This window comes from Herpailurus yagouaroundi, unplaced genomic scaffold (assembly GCF_014898765.1).
Source record: "Herpailurus yagouaroundi ecotype Mexico unplaced genomic scaffold, PumYag 140, whole genome shotgun sequence".
NCBI lineage: Eukaryota > Metazoa > Chordata > Mammalia > Carnivora > Felidae > Herpailurus > Herpailurus yagouaroundi.
Window position 1 is genome coordinate 46,213,868 of NW_024412395.1, and position 19,073 is coordinate 46,232,940.

Here is a 19,073-nt window from a genome sequence, read left to right on the forward strand (position 1 = left end):
CAAAAACGAATGTTAAAAAAAAAAATTAACCAACACATACCACATAGGTAAAACAATATATATCTACCCATCTGTTTGTGATGCTGGCATAATCCACATTTTATCCAAATATGAATATATATACCCTATGTTTTCTAAAAATCTGCATCTAGTTTTGTATATTAATATAACAGACCGGACTATGAGAATTCATCAGCCAACTCCTTCATATTTTCTTAAAATACCATTGTGCACTCACATCTTATATTTGTGTAGTATCATTTTTCCGAAACTCAATGTTAAGTATAGATCTTCCTTAACTTATGGTGGAGTTACATCCCAATAAACCCATCATAACTTGAAAATATCATTAAGTCAAATGCATTTAATACGTCTAAGCTACTGAATATCATAGCTTAACCTACACTACTTTAAATGTGCTCATAAAGCATTAGCCTACGGTTGGGCAAAATCATCTCTCACAGAGACTTTTTTATAATAAAGTGTTGAATATGTCATGTAATTTATTAAATACTGTGCTGAAAGTGAATGGCAGAATGTTGCAGGTGGAGGGGTTGTTTACCCTCATGGGGCTGACTGGGAGCTGCAGTGGCTGAGGCCCACCCTCATGAGAGAGTGTCATGGAGCGTATTGCTAGCCTAGGAAAATACCGAACTTCAGAATTCAAAGTACAGTTTCCGTTGGATGCGTACCACTTTTGCACCATCGTGAAGTCAAAAAATCTTAAGTCAATGACTGTATGTATTTTAACAATATCTCAGTATTCCACTAGGTGCCATGAGGAATTTAAAGTATTGGATAGAATTTCTCTGATTCAAAAGACTGTCCAATCTGGTTGAGGAGTCAAGACCAGAGAAACACATGGCTTGTAATCAAGTAACAAAGTAAGTGAAGTGGCAGGATTTGGACAGTTGAATGGGTGAAGTTAGGTTGGAAAATCATATTTTTGCAAAGAATGAGCATAGCCCTAAAGATAAAACTAAGTGAAATATGATGAAGAGATGAAACTATCTTGATTGAGGGGGTACAGAATACTGGTAAGTATTATACAGAATTAGATGGTTTCAACTTTAAAAATCAGGCAGACAAGTTTCACCCAAGTAAAAGCAACTTGAGTATGAAGTAAAACAAGTTCAACTTAGGAGTTGGTATAAAGAAATAAGAGAAATAGATCACAAGTAAATGCATAGAGAACACATCTTTAAGATCCAAAATCTAGGTTAAACAACCTCTAAGATTTAACAACAAAAGTAGTTCACATAATGGTTAATAGCACATGTTAAAGTAATACTGTCTGAGTTCAAATCCAAGGTCCACCACTTACTAATTATGGGAACTCAAGTGAGTTATATAATATTTTTGTGGCTCAATCATCCGTAAAGTGGGACTAAAAATAATAAGACCCATAAATAAGTTAATACACAAGATTAAATGAGTTAATATAGATAAAGTGTTAAAAATGGCCCTTTGGCACATAGTAAGTGCTATGAAAATGTTGGCTATTAGTGTTTGTAGAACTCACCATTTTCCTGGTTTGAGCCCAATGACTTCAAGTTTCTTACACTGTCCACTACTCTCTCTTCATTGCTTGCATTATATACCATAATGCGTGGCCCTCTGAAAAATAGGATATTGTATGTCATATATTGATACTATTTAAACACACACACACACACACACACACACACACACACACACACACACCCCAGATGAGAAAACAGGCAATAATTTCCAAAGACAGATGGACTGAAATAATCATCTTTTTTTCCCCTGCCAAATACCGGAAATTTAATAGCAAAGAAAAAAATCCAACTGAGAGGAAATGCTGCTATGAACCATTAGCGTTCATAGAGAGGTCCTATTACAAAGAAGGATCTAAGAAGCTTGGTAAAAATGAACACTTTTCTAAAAACAGTGTCTTTTTGTTATTATTGACTGTTTGTCTTTTAAAGAAAAAGAAAACTAAATTAATCATTTTAGTCTTGCATCCACCCAGGCCAAGTTCTGGCAAATCAGGATGTGGACTGACCTCACTGGGATTTTTTAGTCATAGAAGGGTTTAATTTGGAGACAATCCCATGCAAATTATGGTAAAACTTTGATAAAGATGGTTTATTTTGCCTACTTGATTCCATCTTTATTCATGATGTGGCATTTCTAACACAATACAAGTGTACTGTCGTATAGATTTCAATTCCTAGGATCAAGTGGCAAGTGCACTATCTTCATCATGAAGTTGACTGTGAAAATATTAGTAACTTAACATCACACTCTAATATGCAGAATTGTTTTACATATCAGTGAAAATCTTGGAGGAGCATTCACTGAAAATTAAAAAGTGACAGGGAGAGAGAGAGAGGGAGACACGGAATCTGAAGCAGGCTCCTGGCTCCAAGCTGTCAGAACAGAGCCTGACATGGGGCTTGAACTCACGAACCAAGAGATCATGATCTGAGCCGAAGTTGGATGCTTAACTGACTGAGCCACCCAAGCGCCCCAAAAGCTTACTTATTTTTGAAAAAAAGTTTAAGCAGGGGAGAGGCAGAGAGAGAGGGAGAGAGAGAATCCCAAGCAGGCGCCACGCTGCCAGCACAAGGCTTTATCCCATGAACCGTGAGATCATGACCTGAGCTGAAATCAAGACTTGGTCGCTCAACCAACTGAGCCACCCAGGCACCTCAAATAGATACTTCATTAATAAATATTCTTATAATGGTGGTGAAATAGAGCCTAAACTAAAGGGACTACTATATTTGTATTTAAAATATCAGATCTATAACTCAGAGACTAGTATTAATTAAACAAACCATACACTTCTGGCACACAGACTACTACTTACTGTCCATCTGTGTTTCTAGCTTCTTGTTTTTCTTCTTTGGAGTTTTGTGCGGACTCTCCAGTAACATTGCCAAGGGCTGAGTTAGGATCGTTTTTCAGTGTATTTATTATCTCAGTAGATCCAAAAGGAATATCTTGTGACTTCACAGAAACATTTTCAGCCTCAACTTTAGGCCCTTCACTCAGTTCTTCCTTTTCATCTATCTCTTCAAGGCTATGATCAGAGCTTATTCCAGCTACAAAGAAATGAAGATATAATCCTAAATATTAATTTGCCTCATTCTTCCTGTGCAATCCTAGCAAGAAAGGAGTTTTTAAAATCATAATTAGCTGGATGGACTCTTTTAAATGCTCATCCAAAACTAATAGTGAAATACTCTTCTAATGGTGAATAATCAAATTAACATATAATCAGATTATCTCAGACACATACAATTCTAAAAATAATATGCTATCATGCTAGGTTTTATTCATGGTAGAAAAAAATAAATTATTTAAACTCAAACTTCAAGCTATATATCTGAAAGTTATCTATATATCTTTAGATTTAAATGATTGTTACATTTATGCAATAGGTCTAAATGTAAATGAAAAGAACATGAGATTTTTATATTGTCTACAAGTACACCAAAAAATTTGACTCAGTGGTTATCAGTGCTCACTACAATGGAGAGTTCTCTGAGTCCCTCTTAAAAATACTGATGTTCAGGGGTGCCTGGGTGGCTCAGTTGGTTAAGCGTCCGACTTCAACTCAGGTCATGATCTCACGGTTCGTGAGTTTGAGCCCTGTGTCATGCTCTGTGCTGACAGCTCAGAGCCTGGAGTCTGTTTCAGATTCTGTGTCTTCCTCTGTCTCTGACCCTCCCCCATTCACGCTCTGTCTCAAAAATAAATAAATGTTAAAAAAAATTTTTTTAAATACTGATGTTCACCCCCTCTTCCACGCCTGTTAAACCAGAATCTCTGATGGAGGGAACCAAAATCTTTAAGGTTCCTGAGGTGATTCTAATACAAAACCAGGGTTAAAAGCCACTGCCTTAGATGCTTAGTAAAAATTTTGAAAATACAAATGAGTATTATACAATGAAAATTATTCTCTCAGTTTGATTCTCAGAAGCAATTTCCTTTAACAGATTTTTCCTATATAGTATTGGAAAGTATAATGAGCATACAAGCAGATATACACACTCATGTTTCCTTTTTTTGTTGTTTATCTAATATAAATGGAAGCATACTATACCTGATGTTTTTCACCTTCTGCTTCTCCAGTTAACTGTATCTGGAAAATTGTCCCATAACAATATGTGTGTGTGTGTCTGTGTCTGTGTGTGTGTTTCTTTTCAAAAGCTATGGCTAGTATCTCAGTGTATAAAAATGTGTTTTATCATTATTCCTTAAGCACCAACAAGTGGCCAACAGGCTAAAAGAGGAGACATCCTAACTGGTGCCCACACTAGCTGTGAAAGTTAATTTAATCTAAAGAACGAGGTTCTGGATCTTCACTTATTTAAATATAATTTAACACTTCCATTTACATAATAGCAGCTGAACAAACTTTAATTTTACCACAATAGAAGGGGGAGGAAAGGTGGCATAGCATTGATTTACAGAGATCAGCACAGCCACAAAATTTAATAAAAACTTCAACATGTTAGAAGAATATTTAGGGGCACCTGGGTGGCTCAGTCGGTTTAGCTGTCGACTTTGGCTCAGGTCATGATCTCGTGGTTTGTGAGTTCGAGTCCTGCATTGGGCTCTGTGCTGACAGCTCAGAGCCTGGAGCCTGCTTCGGATTCTGTGTCTCCCTCTCTCTCTGCCCCTCCCCTGCTCACGCTCTGTCTCTCTCAAAACTAAATAAACCTTAAAAAAAAATGTAAAAACAAAAAAGAATATTTAAAGTATTTAAAATGTATGTCTTTAATTTTATCTCTAGGTGTATCAACAAAAAATTTTGCTGTTTATGCTGTTTAAAAAACTTTATTTTTTAAAGTTTATTTATTTGAGAGAGAAAGAGAAAGTGTGCACGAGCAGGGGAGGTACAGAAAGAGGGAGAGAGTCCCAAGCAGGCGCCATTCTGTCAGCGCAGGGCCTGATGTGGGGCTCAAACTCATAAACTTGTGAGATCATGACCCGAACTGAAATCAGGAGTTGGACGCTTAACCGACTGAATCGCCCAGGTGCCCCAAATATGGAGACTTTTAATGACAGTTTGTTGTAAATTTAAAAAAAGATTACTCAACAGAAAAAAATATTAAGGAATTTAAGTGAATTTTTTAAAAATATATTTTGGCAAATCTTGTTTTATTATGATTTGTGAAGGAGTCATTATGATACCAATGCACAAATATTATGTATGTAAAACAGCATATCATATCTGTGTAGTAAGAGTATATTTACATAATTTGAAAACTGTGTATTGAGAAAATGAAAGGCTGTTCTGATTTAGATGCAAATGTGTTTTATAAATGGCTCCTTGGCATATAATAAGTTCTTTTGCAAATTAGATTAACTGAGGTAACATTTAGCAAATTATTGATTGTTATCCCTATTTCTCTCTTGCCCATCAAAAGTTATTTCACACAATTTTTCCTTAAATATGGGGCCCCTTAAAGAGAAACAGGTCTCAGTCGAAGTATAAAGAATGAGTTACGTGTTTCAAAAGTCTTCTCAAATTATTTTTCTGAAATTTTATAACTTGCTAGTGTCATATGGGCTTGCTTAAATATACATGTTTTTTAATAGCTTGAGGAGTATTCCTATTCTTAAATGTCTTAGGAAAGGAAGTGATTCTTTTTTAAAAAATTCAAATTATCTGAAAGAACTTTCAGAGTTGGTTGGGTGACTAGCACAAATTTCTCCAAGCTTTGAAAAATAATAAATCAAGTTTTTTTTGTGTTAACAGAATTATATGAATCAAGCCACATTTTAGGACCACAATAGAAAAAGACTGGGTAAGGGCTGTGAACAATGAATAAATTCCACCAATATTGTAGCACAACTATTGTTTTGTAGCTTCATAAGTTCTAATGGAAAAATACTCACTTTCAAAGAATACAGTGTTCAAAATCTTTGTGAAGTTTTAAGATCCAACAACTTCCAAAGTATAAATGTTAAAAATTACAGAAGTCATCTTTTTAAAGTTTAATTATTGCATTTTTTACCTTTTCTTAGCTTTATATGATATGAATATTTTTCATCTTAAGTTTTTCATTCCTGCTAAAGAAAGCAAAACTGAAACAAAATATAAAATTCAAAACTTCTTTAAAATCCACAAAATGTAATATGTGTAAATGAAATTTAAATACTAAGCTTTCATAAGCTTTCATATTTTTGTTAAGTTTGTAGCATTTTACTTTTAAATTATTAAAGCTTATAGGGGCGCCTGGTGGCTCAGTCGGTTAAGCGTCTGACTCTTGGTTTCGGCTCAGGTCGTGATCTCATGGATTGTGGACCTGAGCCCCAAGTCAGGCTCTGTGCTGACAGAGCGGAGACCTGCTTGGGATTCTCTCTCTCTCTCCCTCTCTCTGCCCCTCCCCCACTGACACTGTCTCTGTCTCTCTCAAATAAATAAACCTAAAAAAATTATTAAAGCTTATAACTTCACTGTGACTTTTGGGGTACTTTGCATATTTTTCCTGGAAATGACTGAAACGGCAAAATAAACAAATTCTCTCTCTTTGCTAAAATAAAATCATATTACATCCATTGTGGTGAACTACTTTTTTAAAATTCATTCATTCATTCAGAAAACGCTCACTTTGTCAGACACTAATGCAGTTGCTGCCATAGTAGTTTTCTGTCTCTTTTAGAAAATGAGATACAGTTTACCTTCAGTAAAATTCATGCTTTTGGGGATCCATTTGGGAATGCTTCATTTTGATAATTAAAATGTTCTATAATGAATACAGGTATATAGTTGAGTGACCACCACCACAATCAAGACACAGATAGAACAAGTCCATCCATCTCCAAAATCCCCCATGCCCTTTGGTGATCATCCCTTTCCCCAACCCTAGATCCTGACAACTATTGTCCCCCTATAGTTTTGCCCTTGAAACAATGTTATATAACTGAAATCATAGAGCATCTAGCCATTTAAGACTAGCTTCCCCCTTTTAACATTACATGCATTTTAGATTCAGCCATGTCATTGCATGTATTATCCATTCTTTTTAATGGGTAGGTGATATCACCAATGTTTGCACTGACCACAGTTTATCCATCCTCAGTTAAGGGACATTGGGTTGTTCCTCATTTTTGGCAATTATGAATAAAAATCCTATAATAATTCACATGTATGTTTTTGTGAGCAGAAAGGTTTTCATTTTTCTGGGAAAATACCTAGGAGTGGGATTTCTGAGTTATATAGAAAATCAACACTTAAATTTTATTTTTAGAAACCTGCCAAACTATTTTCCAAACTGGCCATACAATTTTGTATTACTAAAAGCAGTAGGTGATAATATATTAATTTTAAATAATTTTAAATAAGGACTCATTCTGAGTTCATAAAAAACTGAATAAAATCATTTATGATGAAATTCAAATATTACCTGACTATAAATTTTTGCAGTCTAATAACAAAATAATTCCAATAATTTACTTTAAAAATCCCAATCGAAAGCAATCCTACAGAAAATAAGCCAGGCCTAGAGCAAAAAAGTAGTTCAAGAAAGAAAAAAATACATATATACTTTTATATTCATACAGTTACACATTGGAAACAACAGAGTTTAAAGAGTTTTGCCAAAAAAGCAGAGAGCCAAATAGCAGAAAAGCTGAAATCCTCCAAAGCCACTTATTTTATTCATCTTACACCTTGCATTATTCATCTATATGGTCAGGGAAAACATCAAACTCTAAACCTGTAATGGAATTTCAAGTGAAAGAGGGAAACTACTATTTCTTTGAGGCATTTTTACACATGGGATGACCAAGTAACCAAATTTTTCTGTGGTTACATCTTACTCTGCATCAAACAAAGCACCAGGCAAGAAAGGCCTGGTCACCTACGTGTCAGAGATGCTACGGCCGCCTCGGGTGTTCCAGGGCACTCCAAGAGAGAGGCTTCATCCGGCGATCTGGGCACAGTGCACTGTTCGTGACTGGGGAGCCCAGGGCCAAGGGAGGCTTCTGCCAAAGAAGTAAAATCTGTGGAAATGGCACTTAGACAACAGAGTTAAGGCAAGCAGAGAACAAGAAGCATTTCGAAGAAATCAGATTTGTTAGCTCACAATTATCCACGCATTAATCAAGAAGAGGTAACTAGAAAAAAAAAAAGGAAGAGAAAGAGAAATAGATATCAAGCAAAGTTTGAATAGCAGTCACATCTTTTTTCTAATACTTCTGAATCTTCTCATTTCACTTATATAGTTTGAAATTATTTAATACATTTCCTTTGTGGAGCAAACAGTATCAATGATACTTTTCTGGGTAGGACTTAAGAAAAATCACGACTAGTTATATAATGATAATATTTTTAATCACAGAGGACAGGAGAATTCTTATATAAGATGTGTCAAAATCTCAAATTCCTAAAAATCAGCTAAGGATTAAAGATTTAGGAGCATTTGGTGCGCCCGGGTTTTTGCAGTGTTTATGAATCTTAATTATAAAAATTAAGGCTATACTGAGTAATTTTCTTACCTATAAAATTATCCCCATGCTAAAGTAATAGCATAGTAATATCTATTTTTGGCTAGACATTAGTCTCTCATATTCATTTGTATCTAACTTTAAGTCTTAAAATTAAGAAATGTTATCATATTTATTCTTATAATAGCTACTAAATAGCTATTATTAAAAATATAGGAAACAGCATTCAATCAAATTATTTTATTTTTACTGGCATTTCATTTATTTGGGAAATCCAAAATCAGACCATACAACAGAAAATATTTCGTGATAACAAATTTTTATCACTAAATGAGGACACTTTGTATATTGAATTCATACCTAGAACAGTCGCGTAAAGAATGGTACTTTACACTTTGGTGTAAGTTTTCTTCTGAACACACTAAAGTACATTCCTAACTAAAACATGTCATTCGTCTTGGGAAGGACATTGACACCCCTGACACTGTACAGGGTAACCTGACATTGCATAAGGCAAGCTCTTAAGGTACCATCACAGAACTGGAGTCTTGAGTTCTGCCAGTTTCATACTCAACCCAGGCTGGAAAAGTTTTCTTTTCATAATATAAAATTTGGGAAATAGAGTCAAAGCATCTGCATCTCTTTCACAGGCAGAGCATTATAACTAGATTCATTCCTCAACTGTCATGAAAGATCTTTGTCAGTACCACATGACTGTGGGGCAAAGGTGTCCTACCTGGGTTGGACGGCCCCTCGGGACAGCTGGCTTCCATAGCACTGTCTGTAGGAACTGCACGTCCCGCCTGCAGGACTAGAGGACAGAAGCGGCACACCTTACAAATAATCACACTCACAAATGGAACAAGTCTTTAGTAGGTTAACTTCATTCTTTTTCTATACTTTAGGGAAAGAGAGCCCTGAGGCTTTGTTAGAAGCCATTTCACTACCGAGCTCTGATACAACTAAAACCTCCATGGATTCCCCTTCCTACAGGTAGTCAGCCCTGGGATGAGAGTGTCCTTCTGAACAGATTCACAAGTGATCACACGCTCAATTTTAGGATCAGGGGGCTGTACAATTTTTTTCATTTTATCCTGTCGTCTTGCAGCTTTTATAAAGGTAGTTAAGGGGCACCTGGGTGGCGCAGTCGGTTAAGCGGCCAACTTCAGCCAGGTCACGATCTCGAGGTCCGGGAGTTCGAGCCCCGCGTCAGGCTCTGGGCTGATGGCTCAGAGCCTGGAGCCTGTTTCCGATTCTGTGTCTCCCTCTCTCTCTGCCCCTCCCCCGTTCATGCTCTGTCTCTCTCTGTCCCAAAAATAAAATAAATTAAAAAAAAAAAACGTTGAAAAAAAAAAAGGTAGTTAAGTAAGAATAATCAGGGACTATCTAAGTATTATTAAAATTAATTAAAAGCCTAAGTTTAAGTATTATCATTTAATGAAAAGACCTGATTTATAACCTATATCACTTTCTTGTCTGTTTTAAACAAGACACAACACACATGTAACGTTAATGGGAAAAGTAACGTTACCAGTCACATGATTATCTTCATCACTTAGAGGCAGGGGCATTTTGGAGGGTGGGGAAGGTGCTTTTCGCTTTGTCCTTTTCAAAGATGAGTTGCCAACAGATGTACCACTGAGCTGCAGTGAGCCGGTCCTCACTATGCCTGCTCCACAGGAATTCTGGAAAACAAAATGACCAGACACAATCTCTATTTAGAAATTAACAGCAAACTTCAGGAAGACACCGACCTTTACATCCAAGGCACCACATACCAATAAGAAACAGGAGAGTCATTCATTCCAAAAACATTATGGAGTGTCTGCCATGTGCCAGGAGCAGAGCTACGAGATTGATATGTAAAGTAAAATAAAATATGGTCCTTCTCAAGAAACTTAGGCTGGGATGGGAGCATGGCATACAAACAACCAATTATGAGCTAGTTAAAAACTAGCTTCCAAAGAAAAATATAAAGAAAATATTGGATGTAAAGTAAGAGCTGAAAAGGGAAGGATATTTGTACATTAAAACAGCTGCCTTGATTAATGTTTTGTTTTGGCTTTAGTACTAATGTATTAATGACAAACATCTCAAAAATTTATGTCTACCCAAGGCAAGGTCATTTGAGGTCACTGACTCTATACGCAGCTAATGGCTAACGCTCACATTCACAGCATGTGACTGTCAGCAGACCCTAAGACAGTCAGTCCTGCCTCAGCAGGCTGCCTGGTGCCTCCTGGCACACTGCCACGTCATCGCACTCTTTCCAACTAACCTGCTTAAAAGGGTTGTTCATAGTTTTTTTGTCTCCAATTTCTCATCTCCCACTTGAACCCTTCCAACCAGATATTGCCCAACTTCCGATCCATTAAAGCTATTCCCATCAAAGTCATCAAGGACCTCCACCACAACTACACTAGTGGTTAATTCTTAGAACTCAATTATTTGACCTGTTAGCAGCATTCAACAAAGTTGACCACCCTCTTAAAATCCTCTTTTTCTTAATTCCAGATTACTACGTTCCTACTCTGCATAGATCCCAACACCGTTTTCTTTTATGGTTCTTTTTCATCTCAGGCCTTGGATGTGTTTTCTTCAGTCTCTACATTCACTCTGTTGGTAATCTCCTCAATTCCCTTGGATTTATGTATTATTCATATGCCGATTAACTCCAAATTTACATCTCCATCCTGGACCTCTATCTGATCTCCACTTAACGTCTAAGGCGATTTCCACCAAGGCATGTCTAAAACGGAGATGCTGATAATCCCTCCCTTCCACTCTCCTGTCAAAAATAATCCTGTTCTCACAGTCTGTTTCAATACAGAGTAAGTCATTCCTCCATTTGTTCAGTCCAGTAACTTTGGAGTCATCCACATCCCTTCTCTCTCACACTCCACATTAAGTCCATCCTATTGGTTCATCCAGCTTGACTGCTACCACATCGTCTGAATTATGATCAAGAATCTTCCAACTGGACTCTTCTTCCCCATTGCTTCCCTACAGTCCTTTCACAACATACCAGCAAAAGGATCCTATTAAAACATGAGTTCGATTAGCTCACTTTGTTCAGGACCAAGTAATGGTTTCCCATCTGGCACAGAAAGGCCAAAGTCCTTGTGATGACTTCTAAAGTAGCTAACCACCTGGCCCCTAGAGTGCTCTGACCACCTCCATCTCCAAGGGTGGAATGATTCACGCCACTGCAACCACACTGGCCTTCATGCTGCTCCTCAAGTGTGCCAGGAGCGTTCCTACCTCGGGCGGTTGTCCTGGCTGTTTCCTGTGCCTGCCATGCTCTTCTGATAATTTGATGTCTTGCTACGTCCTCATTTTCTTCAGGTCATTTCTCAAATGCCACCTTTTCAATGAGCACCTCCCCCTATATTTATCCCTTTTCCCAGCTTGATCTTTATAATCAGCATTTAATAGCTCTCCAACATCCCACCTAGTTGGCTTATTCACCTTGTTTATTGCCTGCTTCCACTAGAGTTGAGTGTAAGAGGAGGGATTTTTTTTTTTTTTTTCCTATTTTGCTCACTGCCGTATCTGGAGAACAATGCCTGGCCCACAGAAGTCTCTCAATACCTATTTGTTGAGTGAATGAATGAATGAAATACTGTCATTTCCATTTGGAAACAAGAGCCTTTGGAGCATGTAAAGCCTGAATCACTCCAATCTTTAGACTATACAAGTACACCTAACAGAAGGGAACGAGTGCATTAGATGTCTTTCATCTTTATGCCTTGTGACACACCAAGAAAAATGTAGCAAATTTTACTATTTTGTAATTTCATAATATGCCTGTCAGAGAAGAAAGGAAAAAGAGACGTTTGAGTCAGTTGTCATCACTGTCAGTTGTGCTAGGTACTAAAAAGGAGGGCAGGTCATCTCACAGGGACAGAGCACAGTTAGGTCTACAGTGGCAGGCACTTGAAGGAACACACCTCTGAGGTTAACACCTCTTAGCAAGGGAGTGGACAGGGTGGCACCTGGCTGACCTGACTGTAGTCAAACCATTAAAATTCCTCCATACCAGCGGTAGCCACCAACCTCCTCTCCCCTCCATACCCCGGTCCTTCCTCCAGAACTTTTCAGACCTCTCCACAATCCAGCAAGGAAAGAGTTAAAGCCTGCCACCCAAACCCAGATTAATCCAGTCAATAAAGCCAATTCTGATTAAGTCTCAGGGCCAACCCTCATCCCCTACCCCCTCCACAGTAGATGTGGGGTCAGATCCTCAAGTGCAATTCGGATTTTTGAAAGAATCGGGAGAAGGATCCTTGGCAATCAAGAGCTGAGAAAGAAATGGATTCTACAATACAGCTGGATGAGCAGGATTTAAATATCATTTTGAGTAGAATATAAAATTTTCTTCTTATTGATTGAAGATATATCTCTGTGTTCAGAAACTTTCATTTGCTATCATAATAAAATTAACAAATTGGGGGGTCTTTTAGGAAAAAGGCCAAAAATTCTCCTAGAACAATGAAGCACTTCACTTTTCAAAATAATGCTGTAAAAATCCAAAGCAGTAGAGAATATGTTATTTTATTTCTTGGATGAATTTACTTATGTAAAGCCCTATTAAGGCATGCCTTCTTACTTTCACAGAGCGAGTTTACCAGCAAGAACACAGTAAGTGATCAATACGTAATTGCTGAGCGCACAGAGTTGGGGCAGCATTTGATTTTCCTCCTACTTCCATGCTGAAAACTTATTTCCCATGCTTTGACAGATTGCTTTCATGAGGTCTAGAATATAAACCCGTGTTCCCCTTCAGGCCAGATTCCCAATCACTGTCATTTATTGGTCTTTCTTATTACCTGATAAAAGCAGTCAAGACTTGAATTAGTCATGAATTTCTCAGATAATAGTATCCGTTTAGGAGTTACAGCTCTTAAATTTTGCTCGTAATAAAGTAGACAGTATAGAAATTAGAAAGGGAAGAATTTATATACACAAATTTATAGGAACCTGTCCATTACTCAAAGATAAAATAAAAATAGATGCATATATTTCATTTATGTCCCTAAAGGTCTAAAAGTAAGGTAACTTGTTTTGTACAGGATAGTTATATTTCTATGGACCAAGAATTTAAAATTGCCAAATATACAGATTTTAGTTTTACAAACACCAAAAAAAATTTGATAGTATTTATAAAGACAATTAAGGGAAAAGAAGAGCAAAGCCATGAACATTTTAAAAGAGCACGTATTTTGTAATTTTACCCTATAGAACTTAACTCCCTTTACCCTATTTTGCAAGTGTAACATGAACATAAGAGAACATACATTTTTAGAGCTACAATTGGCTCAAAGACTAAGAAGGAAGACATTAAGAAAGACAGCATGATTGTCACTGAGTGGTACCAGGTAGACATATGTGACCTGTCATAACCAATTCTGTCATATAGATTCTTTACTATAATTCTTTACTATAATTAATGCTTAAAACTTATTAAGTTTATGACATAAATATAAATTTAACAAATTATGTAGGATGGCCCAAAGGCAGGAGTCTTCAAGGAATAAGAATAGTGAGTTTAGATTATGAGCAACAGATTAATGACAGAAATATAAGTTTGTCCTGAGGTACAATAATATTAGCGTTAGTGTTCAAGGAAATAGCTTAACATATATTTCTTGTCTTTTAAGACAGAGGCAAGAGCTTCCCCCACCCCTTTTTTTAAGACTGATAGAAAATAATTTCAATCATCTAAGAAGGAAGGGTAAGGTAATAAAAATCAAACTTGCAGTTATTTTGTGTTAAATAAAATATCACTAATAAGACCAAAATGTTCGAGAAACCTCGGGCCTTGAAATGATGTTCTGTATTTATTGTAAACATCCTCTCTTGGCTAAAATCATGCAAGAAAAGAAGGGGCATTTAAGTGAAAAGACCTAGGTGTTCCTAAAAACCAAGAAAAGTGATGTGTACTGAGGGATGTGGGCAGAATATACGTAGCTGGCACATAAGAGTAGAGAGGCTCCTAACCCAAAAATGACTCCTGGTAGAAAGCAGGCTCACTAACCCATCACAGGGGCTTACATAAACACATCATGAATTCCCATATAAAATTCTAGGGAAACAAAAGCAAAAACGAACTACTAGGAGCCCATCAAGATAAAAAGCTTCTGCACAGCAAAGGAAACCATCAACAAAATTAAAAGGCAACCTTCAAAATGGGACAAGATATTTGCAAATGACATGTCTGATAAAGGGTTAGTAGCCAGAATCTATAAAGAACTTATCAAAGTCAACACCCAAAAAACAGATAATCCAGGTAAGAAATGGGCAGAAGACATGAATAGACATTTTTCCAAAGAAGACATCCAGATGGCTAACAAACACTTGAAAAGATGCTCAATATCACTCACCATCAGGGAAATACAAATCAAAACTACAATGATATACCATCTTAGGCCTGTCAGAATGGCTAAAATTAACAACACACAGGTGTTGGCAAGGATATGGAGAAAGGGGAACCTTCTCACACTGTTGGTGGGAATGCAAACTGGTGCAGCCACTCTGTAAAACAGTATGGAGCTTCCTCAAAAAGTTAAAAATACAATACAATACAATAAAAAAAAAATACCCTACAACCCAGCAGTTGCACTACTAAGTATTTACTCAAAGGATACCAAAATACTGATTCAAAGGGACACATGCACCCTGATGTTTACAGCAACATTATCAACAATAGCCAAATTATATGAAGAGCCCAAATGTCCATTGACCGACCAATAGATAAAGATGTGGTATATATATGTACACACACACACACACACACACGAATATTAATCAGCCATCAAAAAGAATGAAATCTTGCCATTTGCAACAATGTGGATGGAGCTAGAGTCTATTATGCTAAGTGAAATCAATCAGCGAAGGCAAATACCATATGATTTCACTCCTGTGTGCAATTTAAGAAACAAAACAGATGAACACAGGGGAAGAAAGACAGAGAGAGAGAGAAGCAAACCATAAAAGAGACTCTCAAATAAGGAGAACTAAGGGTTGCTGGAGGGGAAGTGGGTGGGGGGATGGGTTAAATTGGCGATGAGCATTAAGGAGGGCACTTGTGATGAGCACTGGGTGTTATATGTTAAGTGATGAATCACTAAATTCTACTGCTGAAACTAGTATTACTCTATACGTTAACTACCCAGAATTTAAATAAAAACTTGAAACATTAAAAATAAATAAAAATAATAAAATGCTTTAAAAACAAAAAAAGAAGGAAAAAAGGTGAGGAAGGCCATCAGTGTCTAACCAGCAGTGTTCTTAAGCCCCAGTTTTCCTGTGACCTTCAGGAGTATGCACCTAATAGTCTCCTATCTCTTCTACCCTTGCATTAATTAGGCTTGAGCTACCTGGTATTTTTAAGTGTGAGTTTGTGTCTAACTGGAGAGAGGCTTCCAGAGGGTTTGCAAGTTGGAAGGCAGCCTAGTGTGTTACGAAACAAATGAGCTTTGGAGACCATGTCAGGACTTCAACCGGGGAGCATGGCCATCTAGTGTCTCTGCAACCTTCAGTCTCCTCATCTATAAAGTGGGAAAAGAAACAGCACCTACACTTCAGAAGGGGCTGGATGCTTAAGTGAAGTGACATGTGTGAAAACTTAGGATAGTGCTTAGTATACAGTACCTGCTCCGTAAATATTAGCTAATATTACATGCAGCTTATCTATTTTAAAGTATGTGAATGTGATCTGTAAATAAAATAAGCAAACAATAGTTGTAATTTTGAGTTGGAGTGAAAAGCATGGATAAAAGGAGGTACATACTCTAAGATTTTTGTATTTTGTCTGCAGTGTCCGTGGTGGTGAAGAGTCCTATTAGTCTGTCTGCATTATAATCAACCTTAAAACACCAAGAGCCCCAGCATTCAGGAACTTGGGGTCAGTCCACTGCGTAAGCCAAATCCATTGTGTTTAATTCGTTGTGTGTAAAAATTCCTCCTCTAAGTCACCTCAGGCAACTCTATCCTACCTTAAAGGAATTTAATAAAAGCTCCATACTTAACACCAACTTATTAATTCTTGGTGATGGGTATTGTGAATATATATAATAATACATAAATTTGAATATTTCATAAATTTAATGTAAAGAATTAAAGTTGAAGAACTGTTTAGAATGGTCATTAGCTTTCAGCACCAAGATGCATTCTCTTTCGTCAAATTAGGACTGAAATTTTTTAAAAGAGGTTGAGATTAAACTATATTTAAATCCAAAGAGCTTACAAAACAAGAACACAGAGATGTTTCTACTTACTAGGGGAAAACACTTTGGTTAATAATTAGAGATGTTCAATTATTTACTTTAGTTAGAGTCCCTAAGTCTGCTTGCCATTAGGGAAAACTACATCCCTGGCAGGAATGCACATCACTGAATTTTACAGCCTGTGAAAAGGAAAATACTGCACAGAGAAACAGAGCACACTAGCAAAAGTGGCAAGGTCAAGCTGAAAACTATGCCAGATACTTAATCCCTCAGAATTCACACCCAGATCAGGATTTACTGGTTCAAAATGCAACTAAATTTAGCTGAAGAAAATAGAATTGAAAGGCATTCAGTAGATTTACTGAGGACTAGCTCAGCACGAGTGATTAGATCACTTTCTAATCACAGGTGAATTTTAAGATGTGGATCATAGAAATCAATATGTTTTGTATAAAAGACTTAAAAGAAAGAGTACAAATAGAAAAATGAGACAAAATTTGAATCAAAGGATGGAAATACAGTGGCCCAACTTCAAGGACATTGTTAAATGTTTCTATTAGAAGCTGTTGGGTTTTTATTTGTTTATGATTTCCACATGTAGGGAGGGAAGGGTTAGAGGAGAAAACCTAAGCCATCCCTTGAAACTGTCTTAAAACTCTTATTTTCCTCCTTCTAAAGAGACAAATTCACATTATCCTTCTCCAACCTGGACATTCTCTACAAATGCTATGACATACTATTTAATTTACTATGAATTATATCTCAATGACTGAACTTCTACGTAACTAACTGAAGGTCAATCTTGAACTCTTAACTCTTGATGGAAGAACTTTTTCTAAAATAATTTTACAACTTAGATAATAGGTCAGTTTTCTTAAACTTCCAAACGCATAATTATAATATATGTAATACAGAAGTATGAGGTATCAAAATGAATTTGCAAAATAAGCAAAGCTGTAAAGGGAAATTGTAATCACAATGAATTCAGTATTACTATGATTTGATCATAAAATTAGCACAATCTCAAAAGATGCAAACAATGCATTCATTGATGGGGGGAAGAAAAGAAAAAGTACTGTAAATCCCAACAGATGTAAGTCACCTCATAGAAGTTTTGGTGTCCAACCTTTTACACATACCTTTATGCCTTTATACACTGGCATACATTTTTTGATTTGTATTGGTTGAAGGCATATATGCCAGTTTATTTCTTTCTTTATGAAGTTTTATTAAATGTGTTAGGTTTTTTAAGTTTATTTATTTTTGAAAGAGAGAGAGTGGGCAGAGGAGGGGCAGAGAGAGAAAGCGAGTTAGAGAATCCCAAGCGTGCTCCACACTCTTCAGCGCAGAGCCATGTGGGGCTGGAACCCACGAATCATGATAGCACTGAAAGCCTTGGCCTGTTTAGGCTGTTTTCTTGGATTAAGAAAAATCCTATCAGCGAAGGGTATAAGAAATAGAGGTGATGTAGCGGGTACCGGACTACTGTATTTAGGGTAAGGAGAAATAGGGCAGCAGTGTCAGGGCCTAGAGCTCTTAAATCCACGCCTTGTAAGCAGTCATCTATTCTGCCAATTTTTCGGGTGTTCCCATCAATTTGCTGAAATAAATTCGATGACAGCAAGTAATGAGATTAGAGCTGGATTCCACCTAGAGGTGTCTAAATACCATGCCCACTTGTAACTTGTACTTGTTTGGTTACTAGAATTACAATCCCTTGAGAGGATTCTGAGTGGCCAAACTTGCCAGTGGATTTCTCTCAAAATGGTCGAGATTTAAACTCAGCATTATTCAATGATAACATCTGTCTCCTCTGGTTAACAAACGCATTAACCTGAGCATATCTTCCTAAAACTTTGCGTCCTCTACCTCTTTTTATTGATGCCCAAAGCACTTGTGTCGACTTTGTATTATAATCAGGAGTTCAGGGAGAAAGATGTCGGTTAATCAACGTTTTATTTTGTTATTGTACTTCAGGGTTTCAAAAATCCTCAGAGAAGAAATACTAGGACTAGGCATCGCTATATGGTTAACACTAATCAAACCAAAAATCCACATAACAAAGCACTTTCATCTGTTAAAGGCCAATTTTGAAAGACAACAAAAGAATAATTTGCTTATACTGGAGTTGGAAGAGACTTTTGTAAATTTAGTCACAAAATCTTATTGTACTGAGGAAAAGCCCAAGCCACAAAGTTCAATGGCTTGTTCTTCAAGGTAGACGACAAAGAAGACAATGAGAAAAATGACAACAAAGAAGAATATAAAAGACCTACTGGTAGATCCAAGACTATCTGTCAAAACAGACTGGGGCTTCTGCTGCCACAAAAGATTTCCTTTCTAGCCCTTCTCCAATGAGATCAGAACACACACACACACACACACACACACACACACACACACACACACACA

At 36.8% G+C, this 19,073-nt stretch overlaps 1 protein-coding gene and 1 long non-coding RNA gene across 15 annotated transcripts in view; one reads left to right on the forward strand and one right to left on the reverse strand.

Annotated features, from left to right (window-relative positions):
• Positions 1 to 19,073, reverse strand: part of COBLL1 (cordon-bleu WH2 repeat protein like 1) — a 168,178-nt gene that overhangs the window by 14,644 nt on the left and 134,461 nt on the right. For 10 of the 14 annotated variants that reach the window (XM_040475224.1, XM_040475222.1, XM_040475233.1 and 7 more), the window contains 5 exons: positions 9,965 to 10,118; positions 9,170 to 9,244; positions 7,852 to 7,989; positions 2,840 to 3,074; positions 1,523 to 1,617 (listed from right to left, as the gene is read on the reverse strand). In XM_040475224.1, the coding sequence (XP_040331158.1) occupies positions 1,523 to 1,617; positions 2,840 to 3,074; positions 7,852 to 7,989; positions 9,170 to 9,244; positions 9,965 to 10,118 (697 nt within the window). The remainder of the gene's footprint in view (positions 1 to 1,522; positions 1,618 to 2,839; positions 3,075 to 7,851; positions 7,990 to 9,169; positions 9,245 to 9,964; positions 10,119 to 19,073) is intronic. The other 4 variants (XM_040475230.1, XM_040475228.1, XM_040475227.1 and 1 more) reach the window with 2 other exon arrangements.
• The window catches only part of LOC121030633 (uncharacterized), a 20,787-nt gene continuing 4,553 nt past the window's right edge, over positions 2,840 to 19,073 (forward strand). The window contains exons 1-2 of the long non-coding RNA XR_005790337.1: positions 2,840 to 2,928; positions 12,335 to 12,346. This is a non-coding gene — a long non-coding RNA (uncharacterized LOC121030633). The remainder of the gene's footprint in view (positions 2,929 to 12,334; positions 12,347 to 19,073) is intronic.